The sequence below is a fragment of the Heloderma suspectum genome, chromosome 6 (assembly GCF_057233095.1).
Source record: "Heloderma suspectum isolate Gila_16-S chromosome 6, 16-S_ref, whole genome shotgun sequence".
Classification (NCBI taxonomy): domain Eukaryota; kingdom Metazoa; phylum Chordata; class Lepidosauria; order Squamata; family Helodermatidae; genus Heloderma; species Heloderma suspectum.
In genome coordinates this window covers 47417025-47436238 of record NC_139463.1, presented here as the reverse complement: position 1 = coordinate 47436238, position 19214 = coordinate 47417025, and the positions used below count along the sequence as shown (strand labels likewise).

Sequence of the window (19214 nt, the reverse complement as noted above, 5' to 3'; positions counted from 1 at the left end):
ACACCTCTGTCATCTTATGAGCGAATCTTCCTCCAAGTCATACGTGCGGCGTCTTTTGCTAGTGATTAGGGAGGGGCAAGGCGCCCTACCCCCTGGAAGCCTGATTTGGCACCCCCTTGTGGCTTCTGAGATGCAAACAGGTGCTGGCCCCCACATGCTTTCCAGCATACGCTTACAGCCATAACATAAAACCAGAGCTAACCAGGGATAAGAATTTCATTCCCAATGCCGCGTTCTTCTGCACCTCTTCTCTTCTCTGCTCCCACCATGAACTTTTTAGGTGGCCTCAGCATGTTTGCTATTACTACATCTGCAATAGGGTTCTTACAAGAGTTAGGGTTCTTGAAACCAGCCCTCAGTGTATCAGGCCATGGCTCTGTTTCTGAGACCTGCACTCTTCCTGCTGCCTCTGGGACTGACATGATGGCAGCCGTGGATGTTTCTGGGGAAGAGAGAGAGCTTTTCTACGTGAGACATTTATCGTGCACTTGTCATTCCCTGTTCACAGCTGTTTAAGAGTTCTTTAGATGATGTCATGACCCTCCAGTTTAGCTTTTGTGTCTAACCAGCACTTTTGACGCGTTTTTTTAGAGCAGGGAAAATAAGGCATTTAATTGTGGAAGTGAAAGAAAGAGCAATTTCCTCTTGTGCATTTGCACTATTCCACTATGCTACAGTGCTACCTTGCGGTTATATAGTGGAAAAGCAGGAAAGGAAATGCTCCTCATGTAATGCTCAGATCTCAGTTCTGCGAAGAAACCAAAAGTAGATAAATCGGATTAACAGCCAATTAACAGCTTCGCGTAGAAAAGCTCAGAGCGCTTTGGCTATTGGATGGTATAGAAATGTAATTAATTAATTAATTAATTTGGAGGATGCAGGCAAGGAAATGTTCTTGGAAGCTGTGGCTAGAGGAAGCACCATCCCTCCGGGTTCCTTCTCATCACCCAAGGAAGTCTCTGCAAGAAGAGGCTTTCCTCCTCCTCTTATAATACTAGAACTCATCCAAACTCATCCAATGATGTTGATTGGCAGACAAAAGAAATCACTTCTTCACACAGTGCAAAGTTAATTTATGGCATTCACTGCCATGAGCTGAAATGGCTTTAAAAGGGGACTAGACACATTTGTGGAGGAGAAAAGGTTATCACCAGTTATTAACCACAATTCCTAAATGGGGCTCAATGCCCAGAGGCATCTACCTCTCAAAACCACATGCGGGAACACATAAAGCAGTGGAGGGCTTTTGCCTTTATGTCCTGCTTGCTTCTGGGCTTCCTGGAGGTACCTCTTTGGCCTCTCTTAAGAAGTAGGGTGCTGGACTAGATGGACATTTGGTCTAATCCAGAAGGGCTCTTCAGCCTCCCTGAGATGGTTCAGACAGAGAATCTCTCTAACGTCTTAAGTGCGTCTTAGGGAATCCTCTTCTGATGCAGAAGCATCTGAGCCATGACATCTACACTGCAAATGTTCAGGTCTCAGGCCAGCTTTGCTTAACAAGGAACAGGTACCATCTCACATTCACCCTTTCTCAGATGGGAACTAAGATTAAAACCAGGCATTTTCTTTTTCTTTTTCCTATTTCTTTGTTTCCAGTGCTCAGTAATATGAATGACAACCACCACTCCATAAAGAATGTGAGCAACAGCCCAGCATGTTTGATTGTTACTGATTAGATACTTGAGCAGAGCCAAATTCAGTAGGTGTTGCCCCATACTGTCTTGCTCATTTAGCTTCAACACACAGTGATGAAGACCATTTACAGAAACAAAATTATACTGAAAAAAAGCACAGTTAAATACCCAAGGAATGAAATGTTCACCCTGGATATAGTGGGATCTTAATCTAGGAATGCAGCCATTATTGCACTCTTGTGCGATTCATTTTTAGGAAGTTTGCACAGGAAAAATCCCCAGTGAATTGTGAGTCTGATGTTGTTCTAATTCCACTGTGACCATTTTGCTCAGATTATTTCTCACGACTTCCATTTTATTTTCCTTTGCTTTTTTTTTCAAACAAAAAGTTCTTAATTTGTTTTACTTTAGAAAGCATCCTAATAGGACTGAGAAAGGAAGCCTGTCTTTATCTCCCCTGTTGGAAAGGGCGGCTGTCAAAGAATGTGTAACCTCATTATTTCCTCCACACTGATGGGAAAATGTGTAGTTACATTTTAGTTGTTCCTTGGGGGTTACAGCTGACTGCCTGTATTTCTTTCCCTTGGTTCATCCTCAGTATTAATCAAGCAGACTTCGCTAGTTTCAAAACACTTCTCCCTATTTTCTCCAAAACATCAAGATCCTTTGGGTAAATTAAAGTCCAGAGCAAGAACCAAATATCTTCAAGAGATTATTCCCACTCCACTTTTCTTTCCACAAGATGTGCTATGATGTGTTTGACATTTGGGACAATGCCTTCTTTAAATGCAATTTCTTTCCACTACATCTTTTAGAACAAGGGTGCATAGCTGAAGTCACTCTAAGAGCCACTTGTACATTTTTATTAACTCAAGGGAGCTGCATTGCTACACCAATCACAGAAAAGTGTATTTGCTACGATTCCAACTTTGTAGTGTCTTTTTAACTCATCCTCTATTACCCTCCTTTTTGCACCCCATAGTGTGCTCTCTCCTCTCTCCACTACTTCTCTGTTAGCTCCACATTCCTCTTCCATGTTCTATGATTCTATCTTTCCCTCTATGCCACCACAGACTTGCACCCCCATTTCCAGTGCTCCCTCTCTTAGGACACCCCCTTTTCTTTCTATCTTTCTCTCCCTCTGGGAACTAGAGAGGCCGAAACGGTTCTTCTGGACCTCTTGGTGACTTTTCATTGGTAATGGTTAAAGAACAGAAAGCAGAGCACAGGAATAAACAGGGAGTTACATGATGGACGAATGTAAGAAGTGGAGTCTTCCCAAAGACCTGTATTGTAAGTGGTGCTTTTAAACCTGTTCATAAATGATCTGACATTAGAGGTGAGTAGTTAGGTGGCCAATTTTGCTGATGACATCAATTATTCAGAGGGGTAAAAACAAAAATGGACTGTGAAGACCTCCGAAAGGATCTCTCTTCAACTTTGATGAATGGACACCCAAATGGCAAATGTGGCTTAACGCAAGAGTAACGTGATTCACATTGGTGCAAAAACACCCTAATTTCACATTTTGATGTGGTTTGCACATAATAACAACCCAGAGTACAGGTTGAGCATGGGTTGTCATTGAATCATGGGTTGTTGTTGAATTGTGGATTGTTGTTATGTGCAATCCTTACACTATGGTTTAAATATGACTTGCTAACCACCAACATCCCAGGAAGAGAACCCATATTTGTTGTTGGATTGTGAACTCTGGGTAGTCCATGGTTAACAACCCACATAGTTCACACAGAACGGCAACCCATGCTTCAATGACAACCCACAATTCAACGACAAGCCATACTCAACCCATACTCTGGGTTGTCATTATGTGTGAGCCAGGTCATATACTGGTGGAGTCTGAGCTGGCAACGATTGACCAGGAGAGGGATCTTGGGGTTGTGGTGGAAAGCTCAGTGAAAATGTTGAGCCAGTGTAAGGCTGCTGTGAACATGGCAAATTCTGTGTTAGAGATCATTAGAAAGGGAATCAAAAATAAATCTGCAACTATCATAATGCCTTCATACAAATCCATGGTGTGGTCGCACCTGGAATATTGTGTATAGTCTGGTTGGCACATCTCAAAAAGGTTGTTGAAGAGGTGGAAGAAAAGTACAGAAAAGGGCAACTAAAACCACCAAGGGGCTGGAACAATTCCCCTAGGAGGAAAGCTTACAAAGTCTGGAGCTTTCTAGTTAAGAAGAAAAGTAAGGGGCGTAGGGATTGGGCCCAGCACCTCTGCAGACATGCCCTACGAAGCCATAGGGATTGGTTCTGAGTCAGAAGGGCAGGTGGAGATGGAGGGAGTTGTTGAAGCGTTAAGGTTGCAGGAGTGGAGCCCCAGTGAGAATAACAGTGACAGATAGGGTGAAGCCCAGCTGCAGTCTAATCAACTGGATGACAGCCAGGTGGGGCTCTCCCCTGAACCTGTGGGAATGCAGGCTCCTAATGAAGAGGAGGAGGGGGTGGGGATAAGAGACCCAAGGGTTAGATGTAAAGGGAGGAGCAGCACAGGGTCATGAGGCATTCCAAGAGACTTGTAGCAATGGAGGCGACACCGTGGAAAGACCCATCTTGAAGGCGGGATTTGGTAGGCCGTTCGGTCTGAGAAGGAGGGGTCTGTAGTAGCCAATGGCAGTTCAGTAGCAACTCTGATTCATGATGCGTTAACCCAGCTAGTTACCTGAAGCCTACTATATCATGCAAAGCCTGCTAGGAAAGCTTGTTGTCAATTACTGCATAAGAATACTGTCTGTAGCCTGAAAGCTTGCTTGTTTGTAGTTTGCATAATAAAAGTAACTGACTGAAAACCCGGCTTGACAGCTTGACTACTACGGAAGCCAGGGGCTGGGCAGCTGACAAGGGGTAGGGTGTCCTTTTACAGAGGACAGTCCTCTATTTGAAGGGCTGCCAAAGGACTGCCCTCTATTTTGAAGGTGTCTTCTATTTCGGGGGTGGGCGGAAGGTAGATCTCCAGATGTTTGAGGCTTAAGGTCTGTCCAGCCCAGTTCAAGTCCAGTATAAAGATAAAGAACCATCAGAAGGAAGAGCTGGGCCTTCAAGTTCAACATTTTCCACACTATGGTATGTGCTGTGTTTCCATTTAAATTATAGCTTCAAAATTTGCATATATACATATAAATTAGCATATGTAAAATTTATGCAAAACGCTGTCTTCTTTTGTCCTCTTTTTGGGTGATGCATGTGCTCTTTTTTTGGCAATTCACAAGTAGCCACTCTAGTAAGGGGGGACACAGCAGAAGTTTATAAAATTATGCACTGTATGGAGAAAGTGGATAGAGAGAAGTTTATCTTCCCGTCTCTCATAATACTGGAACCTGGGGTCATCCAATGAAGCTTGGTGGTGAGAGATTCAAGACAGACCAAAAGGAAGTAAGTACATAGAGTTAAACAATGGAATTTTCTACTGTATTCATGGTGAATAAGGTTATCAATGGCTACTAGTCATGATGGTTATATGTTACCTCCACTATCAGAGGCAGCATGGCTCTGCATACCAGTTGCGGGGGAACAACAGTGGGAGAGAACTAGTGCACTCATGCCCTACTTGTGGGCATCCCAGAAGCATCTCGTTGGCCGCTGCTGGACCAGAGAAGCCTTTGGTCTGATCCAGCACAGCTCTACTTATGTTCACCTGTGACAGCAGACCATAGAGAGGTAAGGGAAAGGGGAGAGGAGAGCTCGGCTCCCTTAACTCCTTCGTACCTTTTGTTGTAAAATTCAGACACTTTCGCCACAACATTTTATGGACTAACAATGTTTTTTACAGAGAGAAGCTTCCAAAACAGCACACACCCCACCCAGCAGACTGAAGTGGTACAGTACACTGTGCTACCTCAGGATTACACCATCTCATTCTGTTGGATGTCCATACCTGGCTTCTAGTTTTCACTGGTTCTCCTGATTATGACACCTGCTGAACTGGAGGTGGGGGGTTTGCCTGAGCCACAGACACAAAAATACACAACCCCCCCCGCCCGTCTGCTTCCTAACTGACCTACTCGACATCACCACATTTATTGTAAATGGAGGGATGAATTCCATCCTCCATCCCTTTCTTCAGCAGAAAACACTGGAGAATCATAAACAATTATGCATTGGAAACAATGTTTGTCATTGGGTGGGTGCTCACTAAGGGCCCACAACCTGTGACATTAAAAGCATTACTTGCAGCAACATCAGGGTTTTAAAAATAATATTTAAATCAAGTGTGGGAGTGATCTGGATTGAGACCACAGGGGAGGGGAAATTTAACCCTTCACTCCTGTGCTGCCATCCTGCAAAAGAAATCACCCACCCACCCCAACGCACTGGAATTAGCAAGAGAGAATGGCTCCCATTGGCATAACTGAACTCAGGGGGACCTCTTCTGACTAGAAATGCATAAGATTGTGCTGTCATTCTAGTTTGCTAGTCATGAGGAAAACAGCTGGGCACTGAAGCCACACCCCAGCCATGGGAAATCTTATTCCTCGGCCCCTGGTCCCTGCTTCCAATAAGGGGATAATACGTTAAAAAAAACAAAAAAAACATCTTCTTCTTCTTCTTGTTGTTATAATGTAAATTCCAGGGCCTGACCATTGTTGCACGCATTCTTTGCTAACATTTGCCAGGTGGTTCTTTCAACACCAAATATAGTAACAGCAAATTCTGCAGCCAAGTGGTAAGGAGACATTTGTGGTGTGGTGCAGAGGAGTGTTAAAATTATCCTCACTGCTCGGCTGTACAATAGGGAGTCCATACAGATGACCTAACTAACTACAGGTGAGCACTCTCATCTGAGGAAACAGACCTCAGGATTGAGAATCAAAGGGTTCTCCGTTGCCTTTAGACAACTATATGTAAGACCCAAGAATTAAATGGCTGGTGGTGAAATCACCTGAAACTGAGGCTGTGATGTCACAGCAACTGACAGGTAGATCTAGAGAAAGCCATTGCAACATCAGAGCAGAGAAGTCATTGAGAGAGGCAGATGTCTCTATCAGATGTCTGATAGTGACATTTAGCTAACATATTACATTGAGTGTATGTTACATTGTGATTAAGGGACCAATCCTATGGCCCATTGACAGAATCTGGGGGGCCACTGGATATTTTGGATTCCTGGGTCTGAGGACAGAGACAGCTCTCCGACCTCGGACCCAGGAGTCTGAGCTCCTCACCGTGCCCGCCCCCAGCACTTTCAAACCTTACTTTGTGCCCATGTGGGCTAGAAACTAGCTTAAATGGTGAAGGATGATGGAAGTTGCAGTCCAGCAACATTTGGAGTGCCACAGATTCCCCACCCCTGCTCTACAAGCATGTCAGGCTGGAGACAGATAACAGGTTTTTAAGAAGCTGGAAGTCATTTGAGGAGGCATCACTTCTTCCCAGAGCATTCTCACACTTTTTTTTCATTCCACTCTTGCTTCTAGTCCAACAGATGTTACAAGTTTTAGAAGCAATGCAAAAAACTGCCAGATTTGTTTTCCCACCATGAATGGTGAACACTCTTTCAAATGACCTCCAAGTCTCTGGGAAAACAATTGTTTATTTCCAGCCTAAAAGTTGCAAACCAAAAATTTTACAGGTCGTTGCTAGGGCCCTGGAAAGATGGGCAAGAGGGTTCTAGTTCAGCCTTCTGCCCAACATGCAAGCTTTCAATGTTGAGGGAATGTATTTTATTTTTGTATGGGAAGTACTCCGCTGTGAGGGCCTGCCTGAAGATGGACAAGGTACAGGTTGATCACCTCACCTGCCCTTTGTGACAACTGGGTCTCGGCATAAGCCCAGGCCAATAGTAGTATTGGAACAGTTTCTGGGACTAAGCCCTGGTTCCCCTCGTGCTCCAGCTTAGGGAACATACCAGGTTTGATGTGGGTTTCTGGCATGAGTGATTTTCTTGCCACTTAAGGCATTGGCCTTTTGACAGAGTAGTGACAGCAAAAGAACTGCTGAAGTGAGAAGTTGTTCTGGTGGGTGTGGGAGAGGCTTACCACAGTGCAGCAGAGCGGCCAGAACCACCACAGGAGAGCCAGTGCCAGCAGAAGGAAAAGGATCAGCAGAGCAATCGCCAGAATTGTCCCATCAGACTGTAAAGGGAAAACGTAACAGCAGTTGGTAATGTGGCACAGTTGTTAAGAGTACTGGACTAGGGCTGGGGAGTCCCAAATCCCTGCTCAACCACAAAGCTTACTTGGTCCTCTCTCTCTCTCTCTCTCTCTCTCTTTCTCTCAGCGTAATGTACTTCATAGGGTTGTTGAAAGAGTAAAGATGGAGATGAAATCACATATGCCACCTTGGGCTCTTTGAAGGGTGGGATAAAATACTAATAATACTAATACTAATTAAAAAAGGTGACTGCAAGTTCAAATCCCTGTCTCCATCCCCATGGAAGCTCCTGCTTTAAAAGTCTGGAGAGAAATGGTGAATCCCAAGAAGCCATGGGTCATACAGCACTGATTTAGGACAAGCATAACAAGAATGTGAAATGTGAAACACTGGGCCAGACAAAGCTGGGGCTGAGCCACCACAAACGAAACCTTATTTTAAAGTACTGGTTTCGACACTTCCTTCGTTAAACACTGGCTGCCTTCAGACGATGCTCCAAATCATCACGACGAACTCTGTGTTTGTGCACCCCCTTCTACCTTCACACTCATGGCTTAGTGAATTGCTTCCTGGTTTGATCAAGCAGAAAAGCAAGGTTTGATCAAACCAGGATTGCAAACCAGGATCAAAGCCTGGTTTGCGATCCTGGCTTTCAGTGGCAAACTGTACTCTCATACAACTGGGATGCATGTCATTAAGCTGCACATCTGGAGCGAAGAGGAAGCGCAGAAGCGCAGGGCTGCTTCCCAAGCGTCCAGTCCATGCTTTGGAGGATCAGCTGAATGCAGCCACTGTCTCTTTCTCAGAGGCCGTCATTCGTCTCTTCCTAGAGGCCCATCCCTAACCATTTTCCCATCCGTAAAATGATCTTAAAATGAATTAGTTCACATCGCTTCCAATTTTAATCTCAAGTATAGACTATTCATTTCCAGAAACCAGCTAATAGTTCTGAGCCATTCCTCACTGGTGTCATCAGGCTTTTGGGATCAGCTAGCAAGCAAAATTAGGTTTGGCTTGAGTTCAGCTAAGAGACTTTGGGTTTATAGAGCCAGACAGTTAAAATAACAAAACAAGGGGGGAGAACCTAGAATGACCATATATGTACGCTACTTCTGACATAAGATAGCACTCAAGACCTTTGCAGATCCATGGCAGAGGGGTGTGTGTGAAGGAAGGGGGTTTCAGTTCAGGTTCGCACATGCATGTAAGCTGATTGCTCGGCATGTGAGAACTGGCAATTGAAAGGGCTGGCTCTCACATGACACTACATGCATGCGTGGGCACTACATGCATGCATTAGAATGGGCTTGTGTGCCCCCTCCCCTCTCCTCCTCCCTTACTGTTGGGAGAACAAACTCTGAGGCATTCAGTTTCACTTTCCACAAATCCTGCCTTGTCTTTACATACAAACCAGAGTTCGTGGAATATTGGAAGCTGCCTTCTAACGACAAGTGAGATCAGTGGTCCATCTAGTTCAGTATCGTCTACACTGACTGGCAGCCGCTCTCCAGGTTTTCAGGCAGGGGCCTTTCCCAGTCTTACCTAGAAATGCTGGGACTGAAGCTGCAACTTTCTGCATTCAAAGCAGGTACTCTACCACTGGCCCTGAGCTAAACAAACCCGGTTTTTGAAGAATTTTCCAGCCCACTGTGGAAGCTGGGAATACAAAGCTCTTAGTCAGATCATTGGTCCATCTAGTCCAGCAGCTCTCCGTGGTCTCAAGCAGGGGGCTTCCCAGCCCTGTTGCCTGAGACCCTTTTAATCTGATGCTGGAAATGAAAATTGGGACCTTCTGCATGCAAATCATTGTGCTCTACCACTGAGAATGCAGTCATACATTGTATTTAAAGCAATCTGAAGAAACCTGAGGTTTAGACCCTGCTCTTCTTCCTAAGGAATGATGGAGCACATGTTTTGCGTGCAGAATGTCCCAGGTGCAATCCCCAGCATCTCCAGGTAGAGCTGGGAAAGACCCCTGTCAGAAATGCTGGGCGGCTGCTGCCAGGCGGCATAGACAATACTAAGCAAGATGAACCTGTGGTCTGGCTCAGTATAAAGCAGCTGCCTATGTCCATATGAACCTGGGAAATTCTGTATGAAAAGCATGTATTCCAGTCTGGCCTATGGCTCCTGCCCAATAATGCAGATGTGCTAAACATATCTAGAATCATAGAATCATAGAATAGTAGGGTTGGAAGGGGCCTACAAGGCCATCGAGTCCAACCCCCTGCTCAATGCAGGAATGCAAGTCAGTCTGTGGAATCTGTCTACTTCTTTGCAAGATTCTCTGTACTGAGAATCAGAGAGGATAAAGAGTCTTTGCCTGTGAAGCTCCTGACTCTCCAAAGCAGAATGTGTTCAGTCACAGCTTAATAAAATGATAAAACGGGAGTCTTTCTAGGTTATCTAGTTCGATCCCTTCAGAATATTTAAACTAAAAATCTACCCTTCTGTGACTGATGGCACAATCTTATTCACATCTACTCAGAAGTAAGTCTGAATGAATAAGACTCCAGCTAAGTATATATAGGATTGCAGCCTTAAACACATAACTTCTTCTTGCCCTTTCCTCAACTTATCTGGAAAACAAATGCTTTAAAACTGCCAAGATCTCCCTCCCTCCTTGCTTAATCTTCTTTACTCTAGGATAAACTTATGCAGTTCCTTAAGCCTTTTCTTCTAGACTATTTATCATCCTTGTAGGTCTCCTCTAAATTGTTTCCAACTTGTCAACATTCCCCTAGAACCCTTGTGCCCAGAACCGAACAGAGAGACTCCAGATGAAGAAGGGTAGTAACACATCTCCTGCCCAATTCTTTGCAAAATTCTCTGTAGCGAGAATCCGACGAGATGAAGAGCCTGTGCAGCTCTTGATTTGCAAACACGGAATGTAACCCAGGAAAGGAGCCAGAGACTCCACAATGGTTCCCAATTAAATGCAGACTGTGCTCAAATACAGCAAACAGCAGTAAGAAACCTTAACTCTAGCTTTGAAATTATATTGCTCATTAATAAATGTCTAAGGACTTACTGCTATTTTAAAAAGTAAGGCGCTTTTTTTCTAATGACTTTTTTTTTTTAAAGAACTGTTATTTTTAGACAAACTTTTGGAATTTTCAGAAACAACCCCACTGTGATACTGTACCACATCTGCTTATGTTTCAAGGCATCCCAAGTTGCCAGATGTTTTAAAGTAACTCTGCACTGCTCATGCAGCCCAAAGAATTTGGGATTACTCCAATCCTTGAAGTCCCTACTCAGGGAAAGCTTGCTAACAAAAGCAGTTTCACCTGAATACAGGTTAACAGGACTAGGCTCATGAACATTCTCAACTTTCTGAACTATTACCTGCAAGAACATGACAGATAATGCATCTTGACCGTTTGCTTCTCTTTTAAATGAATGTATACCTGTATGAGTTTAGATGATGGGTTCCTACCTCTCTAAAGGATATTAATCAATCATCTGTCATTTCACTACTTAGTAGACTAACCAAACATTAAGTCAAAAAAACCCAAAACAACAAAACAAACTGCCTAGGAACCCTCATGAGCTCCATGATGGAATGAAGGTAGGATACAAATGTTACATTGTTTTTGAAAGACAAAGTATATTTGGATATTACTAAAACCCCAACATGCATGGGATTTTTTCAAGATATCAAAAGCTATCACTCTTCTTATTTTCATTCCACAAAAACCAAGAACAACACTTCAAAATGGAAAAAAATAGTATACCCTTATTTACTTTCATATCTATCAATTAAAATTAATCTCCATGGATTAATCAGGGAGCATTTTCTAATTAAAGCCTTTAGCTCTTGTAATTTGAAAGTTTGCTTTAACTTTAAGTAGGTTTCTTACTCCATTTTTTATGTGACTTGAGATGTTGTGTACTTTGAACTTCAAATTGGAAGTGCGCTGGTGAATATAAGGCAGAAAGTTTAGGAACCTAAAGGCACAATCCTATGCATGTCTAGACAGAAAAAAAAGTCCTACAACTTGCAGCATTAACCAGCCAGCACTGGAAAATGCTGGGAACTGTAGGCCTTTTTCTTTCTAAACTTGCATAGGATTGTGCCTTAAATGGGTATTGTGTCTATAATACTGTGTTTCAGTTTGTCCCCACCTTCAGCTCCCCTGTAAATCAATTAGGTCATGCGGTTCTGAAAAACATGCACTCCCTCAATGGTTTTTTGAAAGGAGAGGATAAGTAATGAACCCAAACTTCTCCCTCCCCACTTTTTGGAAAGGCCCCTGAAGAAAGAACATGACCAGGGGAAATTGACATCTCTACACGGTCTAAGCTGACTCTCCCACTTCACCTTCCCACCTCCCTCACACCTCAGCTTATGTTGAAGAGGTACTGAAGAAACCACCTAGCAGATCCTCCCAGGCCACTGATTGGTCAGTTTGAATTTCCCTCCCCAGGAGCTGCAAAGTCCCCCAGAGGAACACCTGTGTCTGTGAAGGAACCGTCCCTTGTGTCTGACTGGGTGGCAAAGACTGAAGACAAGACCAAGCCAGGATCACAGCCCTGGTGGGGCTTATCCCTTCCCCACCCATAAGCTGCTTTGGTGAGCTACTCTTAGGATCCTGAGAACTAAGGTTTAGTGAGCTAGTTTGATGTTTCATTTTATTTTAAATGCAAAGGATGATTTCTCCACCCCTCTGTGCTTAGTTCTTTAATCAATATATTGGATTGGAAACTGGAGTTTATTTGATTTTCTTGCCTAGTCTGAAGGGCGGCTTTATCCATGCATTGCACTGCTTGTCAAACATGTAACACTGATTGTTAAGGACAATACATGCAAGGGTATCCTTATTTTGTCCTCTTAGTGCTGCTCTGGTAGTGGCTGAATAGCACACTGTTTAAGAGCATATCTACACCAGCCTAAAATCCTGCATCTAAAATGGGGCTTCCTGCTTCCGTTTTAAATGCAGGATCACAACAGACTCCCTTGAGACGCACTTCCTTCCCTCCCTTTCCCCCCTTATTTGAGTCTTCCATATGTTTCATTGATCTCGTTCCTCTTATTGCGGCTTTTCCTTTTCCATGGAGGGAACTCATGCAGAACTCAAGGGCTGTAATTTGATAGCTCATTATCTCTGATCTTTTAAAAAATGGAATAAAGGTCATTTAGTGCAGGAGACACCTTGGAGGTTCACGACATCATCTAAAGGACCCGCAAGCTTCCGGCAATCTCAATCGCAGGATAAAAATTCCATGTGAAGAAGCCCTAAAAGTAAGCCCAGAATTCACTGTGGTAGAGTGGAGGGGCAGTGGGATCTGAGGGAAAGGGAAATATTAATTAAAGGCACAATCCCATGCATGTTTAGACATTAAGAATCCCTACTACTCCCAACATTCCCCAGCCAGCTGGCTGGGGAATGCTGCAAGCTGTAGGACTTTTTTCTGTCTAAACATGCATAGGATTGTGCCCTAACTTGTGGAATTAATAGGGAAACTGGTAGAGGTGGAGGGATATGAGTATAAAAGTACATATCTAGAAGGAATGATAACCAGTGAAGAGGCCTGAGGGAAAGAGAAAGCAATGGACATTAGAAATGAAATCAATAACACTAATTAACTTGTAGAATTAATTGGGGGAAACGCTGGAGGGCTGGGTGTGTGCATGTGCAGCACCCCCTCCCCCAACAGCCCTCCGAGAGGGATAGGAGCCTTATTCAGAGCTTCCTTGGAACTGACGGGGGACGGCCTTTTCAGCCTAAGCACCAGGCTCGGCGGGGAGCCCAGTAGCTATACGTGGTTGTGACTGCACACCCACAGAGAGACACCCGTGGGAAGGAGAGGTTTATTCCCCCATCCTAGTAACCCTGTGCACGGTTGCTGGGGTGGGAGGAGGCTGCTTTGGGGTCACTGAGGGAGGGCGAGGCTAAAGCCTCCTTCCTCCCAACAACCCCAAAGGGCACCACTGCATCCCCCTCGTTGCCTATGCTGGTGCATGACCAGTCAACTGGCTCCTCTCGCCAGCGGAGTGCCCACACACGTTCCCATGAGCACAACAGCATGTCAGATAGGCCTGTAAGTTATCCCTCACGTGCACGTTTGCTGAAGCAGTACAAACAGTAGGCTAGACTCTAGACACATACAGAGTTTGCCTTTCAGTGCCCAAACTATGCTACAACAGTTTTGTCTTTCCTCCTGAACTTCCACAAAGGCCTTATATTTTTTGTTTAAAGATCATTTTAACCTGCTGCATGTTTCATATGAAAAGAACTCATGTCCAGGCTTAAAAATGAATTTTGAAAAAGGATAAATTTGTAGAAACTGCAAATCGAGCATGACCTGAAATTTGGTTCTCTTTGCCAGAGAATCTACAAAGGCCAGCAGTTTTGCTTATAGCATCATTGCCAGCTGGAGAAACAATGACAACAATTGGCAGACACCAGAGAACATAAATTAGCTTTCTTAATGGGAAATCTTATAGGATACACATTGGAGGCACTTTCTAGTAGCTCAATGCCTATAAAAACAGTCAAAGGTCCAAGAACTGTTGCCTGCATTTTGTTACTCAAAAGAATGTAGTTTACAGTAAAATACACACACCAAAAATATACAGCAGAATCATACATGCAGGAAGAGAGGAGGTGGAGTTCTGCCGCAACTGGAAACTGGGACAGAACCAAGAATGCTGTCAGGTTAGAGGGTTTTCATAATGGACCCAAGGACTGCATCTCCTCCAACATTTCACAGACAAAAGTAGGGGTATGCTTGTGACATCTCCTACCAAGGATTCCTGCCCAATGTGCCCCCACCCCTAACAGCTGTCCATTGCTGAGGCATATTTATTTACTCTGCAACCCTTCAGCCTTCCGTCAGTTTAAAAGTCAGCTGAGTGTTCATGCTTTGGTTACAGATACATTAGAAATCAGCTGGATTTTATCATTTCAGCAATGCAGGATAAACTCTTGCTTCTTTATTCTTCATCTCAAAAGTACTAGGGCCAACCTGCAACTTGCAGAGCACTTAGCAGACTGCCTGCTGCTTCCTGCCACATTCCACCTTACGACTGTCACTTAAGGCAGGCCCCATGGCTTCGACATCAGCCAGGTTTTTTCCTCCTCTCCCTGCTTTGCTTTGTTTACTGTCTAGCCTGATGAAGAGTGCTGAAGAACTCCAAAGTTTGCACATTATTTTGTGGCAGTTGGTTGGCTAATAAAAGTACTGACCCAATATAGATTTTGGAATTAGGAATGATCTATAATCATCGAAAGCTCAAAATACTGTCCCACAAGTTTACCCATGACATATATACTAAGTCAGCCTTCCCCAACCTGGTGCCCTCTATTTGTTTTGGACTGCAGCTCCCGTAATTTCCAACCAACGTAGCCATAGGCCATACTGGCTGGGAAGTATGGGAGTTGCAGTCCAATACATCTGGAGGACGCCAGGTTGGGGGAGGTTGTTTTAAAGAGACACAGCTGGCTGTGATGCTTACATCTGTTAAGATTGCCTCCAAATTCCGCCCAAAACAAAACTTGGAGCAAGATTTATGGGGCAGGAGAGATAAGATGGAAAAGAAGTCTCAATAAATGTATTTTCATTTGAGGGTTTCTTATTCTGAAGCCTATGGAAAAGCCATCCTGCATGGCTTCCCTAGGGCAAATTTTCTCTGTGGTGTGGAAGCTGCCGTCTATCATTTTTATCATATATGTACAGGGTTTTAAAAAATAATAAATATAACTGAAACAATCTGGTCTCATAAAAAGGAAATTAAAACTCCCAGACTCCCTGCTGGTTTTAGACTCCAGCTTGCTTTGATCATTCACTGTTTTCTGGTTTCTAGAACAGCAGCCAAACTCGACAGAGGGGAATCTCATAAAATACCTGCCGTGCCTGAGCTGGGAAATATTTTTTGAAGTGCCTTATCTACCTGGTTTGTGCTACTCAGTAGCAGGCAGCAGTTTATGGGAAATGACACAGAGCAGTCTGTGTGGAATGGAAAACTGTAATTAGGATACTGAAGTCTGATATGCTGGTGAACTGCAGGGGAAGTTTTTGCATCCATTCTCGGTTCACCTCTTACCTTGATTTGAAGACTCCAAATGCATGAGAGTATGAGACAACAGAGAACAAGACTGCTTCAAGACTTTCTATTGGGCTAGATGTGCCTCCTGAGTTTCCAGAACCAAATGGACTTTTGGCTTAAGTGAAAATGGGCCAACCTACAGTGGACAACAAAGGGCCACGTGACACTTATGATGAAGTGGACAACCTTCTTTCTGTTGAGGGCCACATTCCCTCAAATATTATGTTGGGGGTCCAGATGTTGGTGGTGGGCAGGACCATAACCAAAACTGGATGGGTCACATCTTTTCTCTCTCTTTCTGAACCCACCCCCCGCTTTCTCTCCCTCCCTCTTCCTTCCCATGCAGTGGGCTGCCAGAGATCACCCTTGCCAGAGGCTTGAACTGATTGCAGGCAGAGGGCTTTTGAAATTGGGCTGCGGGTGCACCCATGCCTTAAGATAAATTCTCCATCTCTAATCCTGAGATTCCAGCCAACTCCACTCCCACAATCCCTGCTTTGGAGTCTGAAGTGTGTGTGTACCTTCCTCCATTGTTACCTCTGGACTGCAGCTCCCCAGGCACAATATGACAGGTGTGAACTCCCTTCGGCCTTTTAAACATGGGAATAAGAAACCTGCCTTTTTTAAATAAATGAAGTCTCAGGATGGAAACTGATGGAAGTATTGGACTAAGATGCTGGAAGCCAGGTACAGCATCATGGAACAATTGCAGCTAGGCAAGCACAAAACATGCCTGGTTAAATATCCCATACATGACTTCAGCGAGCATGTAGGCTCCTGCCCACCTAGCTCATACTGACAACCCCCCCCCCATAAATTAAAGGGGTGGTGCCCACTGGGTGAAATTTTGTCAGGTTTTGCTCCAGGCGTTGCCAAAACAGGGATAAACACAGCTGCTTGCCTTCATGCTCTTGGTGAAAGTATGCTTTTAAATTCTCCCTCGTACCAGGAGTCACAGTTTCCATCACCAACCATAACAGCTGTGGACATCATTAAGCAAACAATGGCAGTATTAGACTTGGTTGCATCCATGCACACAGAGAAGCATAGCGAAGCAAAGGTCCCATATTTTTCACGGCCAGTGGGAGATGGTTAAATTAAACATACAACTGAAGTGCTATACCCATAGGGATGCGAGAATGTACCTTAGGGCTGGTGACCAACAATGCTTTTGAAGGACATTTTAAGCATCACTTCTATACTGTATACCCACATTTCTTTTGTCCCTTTAGGCCGGTTGGAGAACAAGCCAAGCCTCCCCTTTTCTGGTGCAGCTGCAAGGAGGGGTTTGGAAGCTTCCGCTTTTTTGATTAACCACACCTTGCCATGTTATCTAAACCTAGAGAAATTATGGTTTATCTTAAACAGAAGCTTCCCATCTCCTCCTCACAAGGGTGGGAGGAGCACACAAACGCAGAGGAGGCTAGGCTTGTTCTTGTACTGCTACAGCTTGGTTTAGCACATCTGGGGGACACCCAGCTGGGGAAGGCTGGTTTAGCATTATCTCCAAAGGGAGCCATTTTTGCCTTTAATCAAAGAGTTTTTGCATGTTTGGGGAATGCTATACCAGGGTAGGCAGCCTGGAACTCTCCAGATATTTGGACTACAATTCCTACAAGCCCCAGCCAGCATAGCCAATGGTCAGAGATTATGGGAGTTGCAGTCCAACCCATTTGGGAGGCACCAGACTGCCTACCTCTGTGTCACACACACAGCCAACCCTGATCAGCAGAGAAGTAAGTAGTAGGACTGACTAGGCCAAGAACAGCAAGAAACGTTTCAGGCCCTCACCATGAACTATCATTCTGGACAGCTGTCTTGGAATGTGGCAGGATTAACCATTCAAGAGATTTCTATGAACCACTTTTTTTCTCATTTTTTAAAAAATATATTTTTCTTGTAACACACACTTCCATACCAGTGGGACTCTTTGTTAACCTCCAATGAATAGGGGACAAAGCACAGGCTATTCCAGTAAATTCAGAAAGCTAGAAACATAAAGGGAATAGAAACTATGGAAGGAAAAGACTCTCCAGTGGTGGTGACCTGCAAGGTGTGTGCCGTGTTTGTTTTCTTGCCCAAGATCAACATGGCCTACACCTGCAACAAGTGCAAGTTGATCACACTGTTGGAAGAAAAAGTAAGAGGACTGGGGCAGCGAGTGTTGACTCTCAAGGGAATAAGAGAAGACTAAGCGTTCTTAGACAGAACGGTGAAACTACAGCAGCAAAGCAAAGTACAGGAGCTAGAAGAGCAACAGCAAGCTGAGGCAGAAGAGGAAAATGCTGAGGTGAGGAAAAATGAAGTAGACGATATTCCTTGGAAAAGGGTTAGGAGCAGAAGAACTAGAAGCCACTCTGCACCAGTGGAAGCACTGGAACTATGGAACTGTTTTCAGGTACAGAGGATGAGACTGAAGGAGAGCCTACAGAGGAGGAATTACAGGGGACCCACATAAGAGCGAGCAAGAGGCTGAAAGTCAATCAAGCAGAGGCAATGAAACAAAGGCCTACAACAACAAGAGAAGAGTAGTAGTAGTGGGAGACTCCTTGCTTTGTGGGATCGAAACCCAAGTATGTCGCGAAGACCCACAGACTCGCCAGGTATGCTGTCTCCCAGGAGGACAGATTAGAGATGTGACTGAAGGGTTGCCTACACTCATAAAGCCCACTGACAGGTATCCCTTTCTTCTCATCCATGTGGGAACAAATGATACCACCAAGCAGAGCTATGAAGAGATCACGTCAGACTTTGAAGCTTTGGGAAGGAAACTCAAGAACTTTGGGGCCCAGATAGTTTTCTCATCCATCCTTCCAGTAGTTAGAAGAGGGATAGAAAGGGAACGAAAAATACTCCGGGTGAATGACTGGCCACGAAGGTGGTGCCGGTGTGAGAGATTTGGATTCTGGGTCCACAGGCTATATTTCCTGGAAGATTGGCTGTTGGCAAGGTATGGGTTGCACCTCAATGCTGGGAAGAATGTGTTTGGCCACAGCATGAAGAACTTCATCAGGGGGGCTTTAAACTGAACCCTACGGGGAAGGGAGATGTAAAGTTGGGGGTAACAATGGATGAAGGCTCATGCACCACAACGGAGAGAACAGCTCTAATAGTGCCCAATAATAGTCTTCAGAAACATGTAGGAAGAAAGCCAGACTATAAAGCACATGGTCTTCGATGTCTATACACTAATGACCAAAGTATGGGAAACAAAGAGAACCAACTTGAACTCTTAATACAGGAGGGAAATTATGACTTGATAGGTATAACTGAAACTTGGTAGGATGACTCCCATGACTGGAATACAGCAATTGAAGGATATAACTTGTTCAAAAAGAACAGGAGGAACAGAAAGGGAGATGGGGTTGCACTGTATGTGAAAAATAGATATCTGTGCACAGAAATACAGGAGGATG

General features: G+C 44.3%; 1 protein-coding gene across 1 annotated transcript in view; it reads right to left on the bottom strand.

Moving 5' to 3' along the window:
- ANTXR1 (ANTXR cell adhesion molecule 1) overlaps window positions 1–19214 on the bottom strand; it is a 217767-nt gene that overhangs the window by 66978 nt on the left and 131575 nt on the right. The window contains exon 13 of the mRNA XM_084804206.1: window positions 7631–7726. Coding sequence (XP_084660332.1) covers window positions 7631–7726 — 96 coding nt within the window. The remainder of the gene's footprint in view (window positions 1–7630; window positions 7727–19214) is intronic.